General features: G+C 34.6%; 1 protein-coding gene across 8 annotated transcripts in view; it reads right to left on the reverse strand.

Moving 5' to 3' along the window:
• The window catches only part of TRDN (triadin), a 373155-nt gene that overhangs the window by 182452 nt on the left and 175787 nt on the right, over positions 1 to 14916 (reverse strand). For all 8 annotated transcript variants that reach the window (XM_082668827.1, XM_082668826.1, XM_082668823.1 and 5 more), the window contains 2 exons: positions 10517 to 10576; positions 9372 to 9431 (listed from right to left, as the gene is read on the reverse strand). In XM_082668827.1, the coding sequence (XP_082524953.1) occupies positions 9372 to 9431; positions 10517 to 10576 (120 nt within the window). The remainder of the gene's footprint in view (positions 1 to 9371; positions 9432 to 10516; positions 10577 to 14916) is intronic.

The following is a 14916-nucleotide window of genomic DNA, read 5'->3' on the forward strand; positions in this document are numbered from 1 at the left end:
ATTAATGAAATCTGCAATTTCATTTGCTTTTGGGGGGCCTACATTATATTACATTATCCTATGTTGAGTTGCTTTTCTAAAATACTTAAGTAGTTTCACCATGGATGGTAGCTAAAAAAGTTGTCCCTTATACTATTCTGTAAATAAATTTTTAAAAAATGACTGCTTGAAAAGAACTCTTACGTTGTTGGGGTTTTTTCCCATGTAGTAACAACTCCATTTTATTGTGATTTTATTATACTAATTTAACTTTGAGGGAATCAACTTCACCCTTCCAATTTCAGTCCAAATATGTTGGACAAAGTTTATTTAATTGTTCTGCTTAAAAGATAGGACCTATGGCCTAAGCTAAGACAATCAGATTATTCCTTTACTCTCACCACAAACGTTAGCTCAGGAACCGGTCCACAAGGACCAATATGACTCAATTCAGGTTTTCTGTTTGAGCTCTCAGGAAGCCAATCTATTCTTTTTCTCATAGGACATGAATAAGAGAGGATGTAGGGCAGGCAGTATCTGATATGGCCAATTTGCAATCACATGGGCCAATATCAAGGAAACAGAGTCTAAAAGTGAGGAGAGATAAATCTCATCCTAATGATATCATTTGACCCCTGAGTCAAATGAACTCGAAGACACTTTACTCTAGAACTGTATTTGGATAAACCAACAAATTCCTTATTTTAGATGGTCTGCCATTTGTGAAAGCAAATATCTTCAGTGATAAAACACTGTTAAAATTTTATGAGTTCCAGTTTCCAGCCTGTTTAAAACTATGTTAAATGCATCTAGGTCAAATACCTTATTACATAAGTCTGTAGCATCCCTGTTCTAAATTTCTAACAGATACCAATCTACCAAAAGAGACACAATTTCTAGACTCATGCCGTGATCTTAGTGTGAGCCCTTGTACATGTTCTATTGTGATAGTGGACATGGTATATTATAAATGTCTATTTGCCTCTTTTCTAAGGTCTTTGAGAGCAAGTGCCATGTCTTTTATACTGACCTATCTCCAATATTTAGCAGATTTACTTGCAAATGTTATGCACTTATTAAATATTTGTTGAGTGAAAGAAGGAAAGCATAATTTCTACAAGAAAAAAGAGAATCAGACTTATAGTATATGTTCTTTATTTCCTCCTTTCTTATCCCTGTCTGCAATATGATCTCAAAGGAATTAGGAAAAAAGAAAAGAAAAAAGAAAAGAAAAGAAAAGAAAAAGACACTAAGGCAATCTACAATCGGCGTTTCCTAGAGTTGGAAAAAAAAAACGTTTGCAGGTTGCTAAAGACAGCGAGCTTTATTTGGTGAACTTCGTACTGACTTTGCTCCATCACTAACTGGTAAGCATGGCCAAGATACTTAACTGCTCCAATCCTGAGTTTCCCTTTCTATAAAATGGGCATTATAATACCTACCTCAAGAGTTGTTGTAAGTATTAAATGAGAACACAGTGGATAAATTTAACTGTTATTACTATGACTTTAAAATATCTTGATAAAAAGAATTCATATTGGCACGATTTGCTAAATTATTTTTAAAATACGCTTTTGGAATCCCAGGAGAGGCTGGAATTGAAGGAGATATTATTTGGAAATTTTTTAAGCTTTACTTTTACTGAAAGAAAAATCTTGTAGGCTTTTAGGATACAGAATACAAAAAAATTACTGGATATTTTGCTTCTATATGCTTAAATGTATATCTCAGGCCACAAGGGAAACTCAGGCTATGTAATTCCCCAACAAATTGGTCAAAATCCTCCCATCTATTAAAATTTTAAAAAAAGAAAAACTTGTTTCTAATATCTCACTTCCTGTACCACTCTGTGTAATCTTCTCATTAAAATTTAATTTATGGTGTTTGCAAAAGACCACTTTGCTTTAACGTTAAATTATTTTGTTTCTTTTTTTTTTCAGAAAATACTTCATTCTGAATATAAACTGCAATTAAAATAATTTATCTAATACGGGTACAGGAAATACTTAAATATCATTATGGATGCATACAGGGAAGAAATAGTCATAGTCTATTTACTCATTCTTCCTCATATGTATTTCAATCCTCCTTGTTGAAAATACTTCACAAATCATAACACAACTCCCTCATACTCAAGTATGAGGGCTGATTTTGTTTCTGTCTTCAGTGAGAGGGCAGTCTGGATTCTCCATAATAAGCATCAAAAAGACTATTAAAATAGTCACTTTGTATACTAGTTTACTTTTTCCAGGCCTGAATAATTTTTAATATGAACATTTTCCCTTTCTGAATTTTAAAATGTATTTAAAAATTCTTTTTTAAACCAAAATGCCTTTATGTCCTTTCTGCATTGAGCCCAAACACACTTTTTCATTGTTCAAACCCAAAGCTAGAACATGGGGGATTATCTCAGAGATCCCACAGCACATTATGACATTAAATCCCTTTTACTATCTCTGAAGCATTTTAGCTTCTATCTGGCTAATCCAGATGTGATATAAGAGGTAATCAAGGATCATAGTAAGTAACAAGTCAGCCGACTTTGCTGTATTGTTTCATTACAAAATCACTTACCCTCAAAAGAATAAGCAACTATTGTCTTACATGATTTCTATGACTAAAAAACACTCGAAAATGGATTCTCTTGCCTTCAAAGAAATTCAAGCATTGTAAATGTTTTTAATATAGTCAAGCTGCCATCATCTGAACTCTGACTTGCAGTCTAGTCTATCTGGGAACTAAAAGCTAACTTGAAAGTAATCTACCGTTGCCCTGTAATTTTGGAGCACCCCGAAATCAAGGCTTGGAATTACTAAGTAGATTAGGTCCTATTTGTGCCAAATTCCCTACTATTTACCTGTTGAACAATTTTTTAAATAATTTCATCTAGAATATACATTAATATAATTGCCCAATATCAGTAAAAAGTGTGTGAAGTACCTGTATATTATAATTGATATTAACTGGGAGATTACCACAGAATATGTAGAATCCCCCCCAAAATTATTCTAGATTTCAAAGTGTCTAACAAATAATGACAAGCTGATGCATTTGTCAAATCTTGCCCAAATGCTTATGTACAAAATTCAAATACAAGATAACTTTCTACAATCAAGTGCTTTTCAAATAGAAAAAGATGGAATGAGAATAAAAAGCTATAATCTTCTCAAAATACAAGTTTGGAAAACAGAATTTTACTCTTTTAAACTGAAACTTAACCATGAACACATATGAAAGATACTATATATTATCTTGCCAATTATATCTGTACATATAAATATTTCAAAAAGTTACTTTTAAATACAAATCAATGTATTTTCATGGTCTGTAATCTGCCATGTAAATTACTTTGAGCTCTAGTAGCTAGAACAACTTATTACAAAAGTTTTATAAAGTAAAACAGATGATAGTCTATGTCTGGTAGGCATAGAATTTAATGATATGTTCAAAGCTATAAGCCTCTATAAAGGATTTTTTTGCAATTTCTCAATGACAAAAGAAGATCCTATATAGAAGAATCAAGTAGCTAAAGGTTTCAGTTTGTTCAGGATTTAACAGTATCTGCCCCATACGGTAACTGAAAATATTCTATGGTAATAGATATGATTGTGTCATTTAAACAGCACAAGCTTCATGAGCTTTATACTTGGATTAATCTGATCTGGTTAACTTATCGCCACAAAGATATTTTAATGTAAAGTTGTCATGGGGTATTTTAACTGAATGAATGATTCTTTAAACACATTGCTACAATACATTCACAAACTTACCTTTTGCCATTAAGTGAACATCAACAACACTTAGATATATCTTTTTCTAAAACTGAGCCTTTCAATTCAGAATGTATTTAGTATTGGAGTTTTAGTTTTATCACAACAGCCTCTTAATCTTATATTGTATATCTTTCTAAGATGATCTAGACGAATTCCTATTCATAACTGGAAAACACCAACTTTTTACTGTTGGAGTGTCTGTGCTGTTATCTCAGAAAAATGCAGATTATTTTTTTCCCCCATGAGCTCATCAAACAATGAATTCTAAATTATCTCTTACATTTCCACTTATACTTCATCCCTTTAAGCATCAATCTCTCACATTCTGTTTATGTTTATCATAAATTCACCTTCCAAAGCAAAACTAAACAAAAAAGACTCTTTATTCCTTATACAGCCACACACACACCAAAAAAGAAAGAAATTCACTACTTTCTTCTCATTTTTGGATTTCCATTCCAATCTGGCTTTATCTCTTCTCTGTGCTTGTCTTTTCTGCCCTCACATTACAACTTCTAAGTAATATTCACCAAGTTGATAACTTCTTGCTTCTTGAAACATACATTTCTGAAATGTCTCTATTACCAAACTCCTTTGCTTTTCCTTTAACCTCTCTAGCAATTCCTTTCAGCCCCTCTTACTTGATTTTCCATTATCTAATGTCTAGATGTTGGAATTCCCCAGGTCTTGATTCTGTATTCTATTCTCTTTTTCTTCTGACACAATCTCTCTGGGTGATCTCATCTACTCCCAGAACAATAACTGTGATCTATATGGATAACTCTCTCTATGGATTCACTTCAGAATCTCCTCTGAGTTCCAGAACCATATCTCTAATTGACTGTTCAGAGTATGTGGCTGTGGATTAATGTCCTGGCCCTGACATTTACTACCTCTCAATTTTATAATGAGGGTTACAATAGCTTATTTCCTGATTTATCATAAAGATTGAATGAGTTAGTATGTGTAAAGCACCTAAAATAGTTCCTGATACAAAGTTTGGACGATGCATCACATACACCTGAAACAACACACTCAAAAGGAAGCTCTGAATTTTTTCCATCACAGCTGTTCCCGTATAGGCTTCGCTATTTCAATAAATGACACCACCTTTTCATTGGTGCACCTATTCTCTTTTCTCCCTCTAAACTATTATCTAAATGAGAATATACTTGTATTAAACACAAATCAAAATATTTTCTCCACTGCTGATACCCTTCAAGAGTTTCCCATTACAATTTTAATAAATTCAAACACCTGCACATGTCCCTGCATATCCTGACCCCTTGTATGTCTTCTCATACAAATCACACATATACACATACCACACACACATGCACATACCATATTCACACATCACACAAAGATGTCCCCACCAATGGCTGGATCCTTCCAATACATCCAATTCCAATTTAAATGTCTCTGAGAGAGCCTGCTGTAACAATCTTTCTATCTAAATAGCTCGCTGTCCCCACCTATTGTTTCCATTGTCATTGCCCCAAATTTGTTTCCTCCGTGTCCCTTATCCCGAGTTGTCGACATTATGTCTTCTTAGTCACTGTGTGCCTCCCGTATCAAACTGCAGGTCTCGTTAGAGTAGGGCTTATGTTGGTTTATCGACCTTTAAGTGTACTCACCCCCTAGCACAATATAATAGGCATTTAGTGACTATTTCCCGTAGGAAAGCATGCAAGAATAAATGAATGAGTGAATTAGTCCTTTTCTAGCAGCTTATTTCAGAAAAGCTAGTCTGGTTTTTCAGGATCCTTCTTATCATTTATACTTTTATTTAGCTAATTCTTGGGGGAAAAATCATGCTGCTACAGTTTAGGTAAAGAACAACATAAACTACATTTGTGTGTCTTCTGAGCACTTTAAATTGCCAAATTGTATCATGTTGCTTGATTGAGCCATCTTTTTCAACTTTTAGGGGAACTCAAAGATAGGTTTAGTCATTGTACAATTCAGGTCTTCAAAACCATTTCATATATGAATTTTATCTTCTAAAACGTTTCTGAAAGTGTCTTTATTATAGATACCTTGGATAGCCTCTTTCTACTTCCATTCTACCCTCCCTCCAGTTGGAAAAATTGCAATGCCAAAAATCTGTCTTCTAGACTCCCAGCATGTTTAATTTCATCATTTAGATGCACCTATAGGAGACTGAAAAGCAGGAATGCTTTAGCAAACAAGGTCGCTTTGATGGGAGTAAGTGGCTGAGGCTGGCCTCAACATTTTCAGTATCTAGTCTGTGGGTGCAAAGAGGCAGGTGTGGAGGCAGCTTTAAAGAACAAAGCAGCTTCCTGGCCAATGGATAGTCCTGGGTGCTCAATAATGGTGTAGTCTCCTGACATCAATCCTCCTAGCCCTTTCAACAGTTGTGTGTGCATCCAGTTCCCTGTACAGAAGTCTCTCTGCTTACATCATCTAGAGTGGTTTGTATATCTAGCACGGAAGTCTGATACAAACATAGGAACATGTTTTTTAAAAGTTTTTATTTCCTTTCTTGTTTGCTTTTTTTTTTCATAGCATTTCTTCAGGGTAAAACATACCGCATAACATTGTAAAAATATCTTGGTGATTTTTTTTTTTCATTTCTCTCAATGTTTTTAAACGACATATTTGGGCTTTTTTTTTCACCATGGACAATTTCAAATATATACAAACAAGAAATTATTATAATGAATCTCAGTGTACCACTTACCCAATTTCAATTCATGGACTGGCGATTTTATATCCTATAAAACCCCACCCACATTTTCCCTAACAGATCACTACCAAAGTGTGATTTACAAGTTTCATGCAGCAGAGGCTCTTTTATCAAACCTTAGAACTTAAGCCTTAGATTCATTTGCACCTATATAATAATAAAATATAAATATAGTAAAATAAAATAATAATATAACAAATAGATACATTATATGTTCTATAATCATAAATAATATGAAAGTTATTATAAATGTAATAAAATGCCATGATAAAACCCATATATTAAATAAGCATCTAGGCATATTTTACGTCTTGTAAATTTGCTACTATTTGGGACTACAGTAATGATATCAGATGTTCTGCCATATTCCTCTGACTACTTTAGGAAGAAATAACATATGTATCACGGCTCCTCAAGATTTCAGGTAATTCTCAATTTTCTCGCGTAACCTCTAGAAATTTTTACTACTTTCATAATAAGTTTCAAACTGGCTATTTCTAAAGCATATTGCTCTCACATGAAAATATAGTTGGAGAATTATTAAACTCTAAAAAGAAACATGAGTTAGAAATCAACACTAATTGAATCTCTCTGTCTCTCACACACACACATACACACACACACACACAATTTTGAATATTTGGAAATTAAGAGCTTGCAAACTAATAATTTATGCATATTTTAATCAGGAATTTGAACTGATTTGTAAGAGCCAATGGTTTTGTGTATTTAAAAGTAAAAATGACATATAAACAAACTGAAAACTGATTCCAAGAAGGACAAGCTTGTTTTTCAACACTTGCTGAGCAGCCCTCCCCTGATGTGCTGTGCAATCACCCAGTTCAGTCTCTGCTTCAATGGCTAAGCACTGGCCTTGCAGGAAGGGATATTGGCATAATCATTCCTCTTGCCAGTGGTGCACAATCTCACTCTGACATGACTGCTGGGCTAATATCACAGGTCTCCCAGTAGCAGAGAAGTATCAGATTTTCCCATCACTCTCTGAACAGAAAAGTGTTGTGCCCTTCCCCTCAAAAACAAAATTCAAATGAAAACAACCACCACACACACATCATTGTGTTTTGCCAAAAGCATTTTTCATGATTTTGCATTTTCACACCTATGATAAATACTTTGACAATTACAATTCAAAACTTTCCTCTGCAAATACTTTAGTAAAACTGATGGCCCAGGAAAAACTTGTTTCTCTTTAGCACTCAATCATATAGCTGTCACAGATACAATGACCCAAGCAACCAGTTTCTCAGCATGATCACGTGGTCAGAATTGTGTTTTCACTTTCTTATGATAAGGTACATATTTCACCAGGAGAATAAAGAATGTTTTAAATAAACAAAATAAATGAATGTTCAATAATAAAATTAATAATAATTCCAATGCAAAGTAATCAGTAATCAAGTCCCAAACTCAAGAGAACACATGGCTGTCTCTTCCTGGATATTTTATGAGCCATGCAATCATGTAACTCTCAGTATTTTACAATATTTTTACCCCACTTATAGCATGATGTAGGGATTTCCTGTAATTCCTATTTGCTACTTACTAAGAGTAATCAATGTCTAGTTTGCCGTCTTATGACCTTCTTATTCAGCGTCCTTCACCACATTTTTTTTCCAACGTATACTATTACTTCTTAGGAAGGGAAGTTTTCACTAATGGCATCCAGCCCAGTCTGCCCTCTCCACACCATGTCCTACCTTGAAGCTCTCTTCAACTTCACCTTCATTTAAGCTTACCTATTGACTCAGTTTCTATGACAATGTTTTCAGCTTATTATCACACAGGGAAGATCTAGAAGTCTCATTCACTTTAAGTGTTAATAGCTGAGAGGAATTCATTTGTTACCCCATGCACACAGGCCCTAAGAGATTTGCATTTTAATAGAGGACAATTCTTTCATAACTCAAAGGAATGGAATATCTCTAATGGTGGAATTTCAAGCATCACTGACACTAATGGAGGAAATATTTGGGGTGAAAATACTTATCACCAAACCATAATACTTGAGACAACTACATATCTTTTCACCTAGATTTAAGCTTAACTTGAATAAAAGCAGATATTCATGCTTGAACAAGAGTAAAAGCAGAACTAAATTTAAGGCAAAAATCTAAGCTGTTTCTTAATGGAATGCATTATTATCTTTGCATTCTTTGCTTCTTATCTTTGCAAAGTGAAGTTATACCATGTATAACTCAATTTCATTATGTCTTGAAAAAGATGGCCTTAAAGTTCTCTTCACCTTCACCAAACTTAGACAGGCATCTTCTTGTCCTTTGGCTCCTGACCTCCCTTTTCTTAGAGCATTTACTTTAGAAAACTTGTACTTGTAAATTCTCTCTCTGATCTTTCAAGATATAAATTTTCTTAAAAGCCTCCTGCCAGTCTTACAACCCATGTGTGCCTTTCTCAGAGGCCTGGGAGCCGCCCCTTTGAAATGTAATCATCAAGAAAGATAGTACTTCTATCTCCCAGTTTCTGTGGGAGGGTAGGAACCTAACTCCCTTGGGTGCCTTGCTCCAAGCTGTAAAACTACACTCTTGACATGAAAATAAGAGAAAGTTTTCTCTTCTTTTGAGTAAGGCCAGTCAGCAAACACAGATGGCCTACAATCCTCCCACCCCTTTCCAGATCTTAAAAACTCTTCTGCTTTTTGTTTCAGTGAAATTGAGTTCAGAATGAGTTCTGGTCTCTCTCCCCTATTGCAATAGCCTTGAATAAAGTCTGCCTTGCGTGTTTAACTTTGTCTAGTGCAAGTTTTGCTTTGACAGCCTGGACATGGACAGACTTAAGTACCTATATTCAACTTGTTTACATTGCCCCAAGATTCCTTTATTAACAAACATCCTGAACATAATCTGACTAAGGAAGCAAAGAAAGTACAATACCTTTTTTCTTTACATCCATGGCAGTTTCCTTCTCAGTTTTCATTTTGACATCTTCTTTTTCTGGTAGTAAAATGAGAAAATTATAAACATCTGTTTAATTATCATATATTTCAGGGCACATTTTACTGCCATTAACATCCAATTCACCTTGTATAGAGTGATTCTACATTAGAGTCATAGTCATGTCAAATATGAGTGAACTAGCACCTTTGTAACAGAACATTGGTTTTGGTGTGCTATCCCTTCAGGGAAGGAGCAAATTTTTGCTAAGGTAAAAAAAAAAAAAAAAAAATTTCATGACAGTATGAACATTAGATGGCATTGTTAATGATGATACAATTCAACAGTTTTTCTAAAGGACATTAAAAGGAATATATTGAATGTTCCCTGGGCTATCAGGCCACTGCAAGCATGTCAGAAGCTGAGAAATCTCTTGGGCTCATTTGGGACTTCAGATGTGCTGTTTGAAAATAACCATTCAAAAAAGAACAAAACATGGCAAACCAACTAACTACTTTCTTTCCCATACATTCAATAATTTATTTTATTTATTTATTTATTTATTTTTTTGTGGTACGTGGGGCTCTCACTGTTGTGGCCTCTCCTGTTGCGGAGCACAGGCTACGGACACGCAGGCTCAGCGGCCATGGCTCACAGGCCCAGCCGCTCCGCGGCATGTGGGATCTTCCCGGACCAGGGCACGAATCCGTGTCCCCTGCATCAGCAGGCGGACTCTCAACCACTGTGCCACCAGGGAAGCCCAATAATTTGCTCTTTTGATAGACAATTTTATTAAACTAAATTAATTGGATAGTAAACTTCATATTCATATATGTATTCAAGTAAAGTAATGAAGTAGAATTGAGCACCACTCCTAAGAAAGAAAAAAAAAATCAGTAACAAATTTTTAAAGTGTTTAGGCTTGAATCTTCTTTAAAAATTTATCAATCTCTACATTTTTGGAATACTAACAAACAGATTAAATATATAAATATAATATATTTATAAATATATAAATATAAATTTGTTAGTAACAATGACAATAAAATTGTTAAGGGGATTTCTTTCCTAGAAAACAGTAGCTTTACCAGTAATATTACAAATGGATACTAATTAATTTATGTGTTAGCTTTTAAATTCCTTACCTTTCTTTTTTGTTTCAGAAGTCACTTTATTCTCAGCTTTCTTCTTTTCTTCTTCTTTTTCTAGAGAAGAAATTTAAAATATTTCCTTTAGGAAAATTTAGTACAAAAGGAAAATGAAGTTTTGAATGAAGGATTACCATTAAAGTCAATTCTGCCTCCAGATAGTTTTGTGACTTTGAGCAAGTGATTTAATCTCACTAAGCCTTATTTTCTTCATTTGTAAAGTAACAGTACTTCCTTCAAAGTTAGATATGTTTTCAAAGCATTCTGCACAGTGCCTGGCTCACAGTAAGTGCATAAAATTGTGGGCTGCTAATACTGTTTACAAAAAATGAACAAGATAGTTCGAGCTTTCTGAACCAAACGTTTGTCTAAAGTAAGATATTAGTGTTGAAAATTAAAATATAATTTCTGAGAAACAATGCTGCAGGTAAGCTAAAAGAATTATTTTTTGTTTTCTTTTCATATGTTCAGTTTCATTAGAAATAATACATTAGGCCATTAACAATATCTATTTTGATTTAACTGTTTTTCAGATCTGCCTCTTGTCGACAGACATTTGGATTCTGGTGACATTTATCTGGCACCATATTGGGGACATAACTTCCACTGCCCTTTCTGAGTGGCCATATCAACCAGTGTGCTCAGACTATATTTGCACCCAGAGGTTGCTGTTAAGTCTGGATGACACATAGAACAGTTTGACAGTTTGTGGTACCTCTAGACTTCTTTATGGAAGATTTCTGTTTCAGAGATCTAAGAAAACCTTGGTCTGAGGGGCAGAGGGAACTTCAAATGCTGCCCAGCAATAGCCATGTAACAACTAGACAACCCCGGACATTTTTCTGGTAAGTGTTCTCATTTTAAATAACAAAGTCATGTAGAAGTACACAGTTGTTGAAATGGAATATTCAGTACTGTTAGGTTTGAGGCAGCTACAAGCACAGTTAATGTTGGAAACTGACGGATATTTATCTTCAGTTAGTAATGCGATTTACCTTATATATGAAATACTTTTCTCTTTGCCATTTGTCTCTCCAACTCAAGTATAAAATGCCAGGCATTCAAAGATGTTCATTACCCAGAACTATTATGAGATTGTTACTATGCTGAAGAAATTCAATGTGTACTTCTAGTATCAATGCTTAAGTTGCCTACTAACGATGGCATCTTATTAAATATAGGAATTAATTCATTCCCTTAGGTATAGAGATTTTTTACCTATGAGATCAAAGCCAACACTTTCTTGCAGTGTCAGAAGTATAATTTACAAAGAACCTCTTTTCATGACTCCTAGAGATAAGTTAGTGTTGTAGGGAGAAATATATTCACACTCTGTCCTTTACCTTTCACACTCTGTGTACCTTTCCAGCTCATCCAGTCAGAAATAGAAAGTCAAGAAGTTAGATTTTGATAGTTCTAGAGTTAGAAATAAACAAATGGAATTCTACTTTGCCTTTTCCTAAAGGTTTATACATATTAAATATGGAAAACGTCTTTAAAATTCTGAATAAAGATACTTTTGATTTAAGTATCATTACTTTCAGCTTCTGTAGGAGAAATTTTAGGTAGCAAGGACTTTTCCATCTTATCTAAATAAATGCATATGCCAGACAGTTGAATTGGCATTTGCTAAACATCACCATTTGATGTCATGTGCTAGGAAAGGAGTTAATTAAAATACAGATTAATTGTAAATATTTCTTAGCCTATATTAAAAATCAATGCCATAGCCACGATAAGATCACAACTTAGTATCCAACTTAGTGTCCGAGTCTCTCAGTTTCATAATGTAGATGAATAAATATTTCATTTAAAAGTTCGTGCCAATTAGTTAATCTTATATTAAACTTCAGAAGGAAAGCAGGTATTTGAGGCCAGAAGATGGAAGACATTCTTTTCATTTTTTTAAAAGAGAATTGTCTTGTGTAATAAATTCTACCCTTTATATTAATATAGCTGGGACTTTATTGTGGTGATACAGTATTCTTGCCTTAGTTCAGACTGATTAATGCTTCCATTATACACTCTGCCTGTGATTATGGCCATACACTGAAGGAGTCATGAATAAGAATAGAAATCCACAAAAAGCAGGTATAAATAATGTACTTTAATAACATTTTTATGAATTAGACTTTTAAGCCGTCATTATGGGACTTTCTTTATTCGTGGTTAATTCATTTTAAAACATCAACTTCTGAAGATTCATGCATTTCTTCAAGCACGCCTGTCTATTCTTTAGGTGATTTGGCAGCAGTGAAATGATGCTTTTCATTTATATAAGGCACAACAATTTAATTATATCCTACTTGGATATAAAAGTAACCTATGTTTCTTATATGAAAACTCTCCTTCCCTTGACTTTTTTCTCCTTCAACAGTCAACAGTACTCCTCCCTTTCCACTTGACTGTGCACCCACATATCCAATTTCCTCCTCATCGTCTCCTCCAATTTGTTTGCTGTTTTGTTAGTAACAGCTAGAGAAGAGTTAGGACATTTTATATCATTGATTTTCAGAGGGTTCACAATTAAGTGTGTCTATAGAGTGTGAACTTATCAGCATACTGCCTTTCTCTGAGAAAAGTGTCATAAGCCCGGAAATGACGGCTCTATCTGGCAGGGATCACAGGAAGGGCTGGCTGAGAGAGAAATCCTCTCCACAATGAGCAGCTCTGAGCCACAAATATGTTATTAGCTTCTGCATAAATTAACATCAGATGAAAGAAAAATTAAATGACTTACTTTTTACTTTCTAAGCCCTTACAATGGGCTTTTCTCTTGCTTTTAAATGTTTTTATGCCATCTCAAAGCCAGAGAATCCACAATAGTTAATTATAATTGTTAAGCTTTTGAAGATGCCTGTTCCTAGCAAACCGAGCAAACAAATGCAAATGCTTCATTTTCATCTTATGTTTGTTCCTTCCCTTTTTGCCTTTCTACTGTACAGATTATCCAAAATTTACATGCTTTTCTTCTAACTCACTCTGGCCAGGGTTGATGTATTCTTGGTCCTAGTCAGGTTCCCTTCATAACAACTCATTCTAGCACACCTCATCACTGTCACCTTGTTTGTAAAGAGTGGCAGAAGCTGGCCTGGAACCCCAGTCACAGTATGATCATGGAAAATTTCACATAAACAGATAAGTTCAATTACACCAATGATTATCAGAGTTCTCCATTGTTATCTACAGAGGGGAATGGAGCAAGAGAGAAAGCACTGGTGCTAGCATGGGTGACCTTGGTCTGAATTCTGTCTCTAACCCCTTCTGGTTGTGACATTGGCAATGTGCTGTGACACACTGAATTTCATTTACCTCTTTTAAAAAATGCAATAGTAAAATCTACCTTGCCGGATTATTGTGAAGAAACTGAGCAAAAGTGCCCGGACCAAAGTGGATGTTCAAAAAAAATAATGATAGCAATAACTAGCTATTACTATATTTTAGAAACAATCAAAATCTGCCTACATGTACTCTTCAGTAATTTTTCTAAGTGTGACATTTATTAATCTGAGTAAATGCACATTAATTCTTATTTTTCTGTGTTGAGGGAGGCTGTATCAGGAATATTTTATATTGTGAAACTTTAAGAAAAAAATACTCAAGTAGGCATTAACATGTTTATGAAGGGGCACTGTGCTGGAATGAAGTGGATTCCGGTTTCAGTTTTGCTATAATTAGTAGTTTTTGCCTAATGCAACTGTAAGGGAATCTTCTGTCTTCAACCACAAAAGTCAGGGGAATGAGTAGAATGTAGTTAAGTCCCTCTTCGCCTGTCTATGCCTTTATTCCCCAAATGAAGTATTTATTTCCTAATTTTTCTGAGAACAGTTAACGTAAAAAGCTTTAAATCTGTAAATAGCTGTTGTACACTCTCTGGCTTTGCTATGGCTTAAAGAATTTTAAAGCTAGAGAAAAGTCCATTTTTAAGCCTTAAAAATGAATATGTTTATATGCACACATGGATATATGAATACATATATATGTGTATATAATGTCAAGTGATAATAAGGGTCAGAAAAAAATAAAGCTTGGTTTAGTGGATTAGAGCATGCGGGAGCAGATCAGAAGTGGCTTTTTCTTTTAAGGTGGAACGGGAGTAAGCCTTTCTGAATGAGTACCATTTGAAAAGATTCTTGAAAAAAAGTAGAAGAGTTTTGGCTATTGAGGAGAAGACTTCTGCTGCAGAGGAAAAGTATCTGCCAAGACCTTGAAAGAGAAGCGTTCGAGCTATATTCAAAGCAGAGCATGGAGACCAGAGCGGCTGGAGCGGAGGATGCAGGAGGAGAGTGAGAAGAGGGGTGGCCAGTGATGTAGCAGGGGCCAATCACACAAACTCTTGTTCATGATATGAATTTTCCATTTTGTTGTGAGTAAGGTAGGAGGCTGCTGAGAGGTTT

The sequence above is a fragment of the Grampus griseus genome, assembly GCF_964374135.1.
Source record: "Grampus griseus genome assembly, chromosome: 13".
In the NCBI taxonomy this organism is placed as follows: Eukaryota; Metazoa; Chordata; class Mammalia; order Artiodactyla; family Delphinidae; genus Grampus; species Grampus griseus.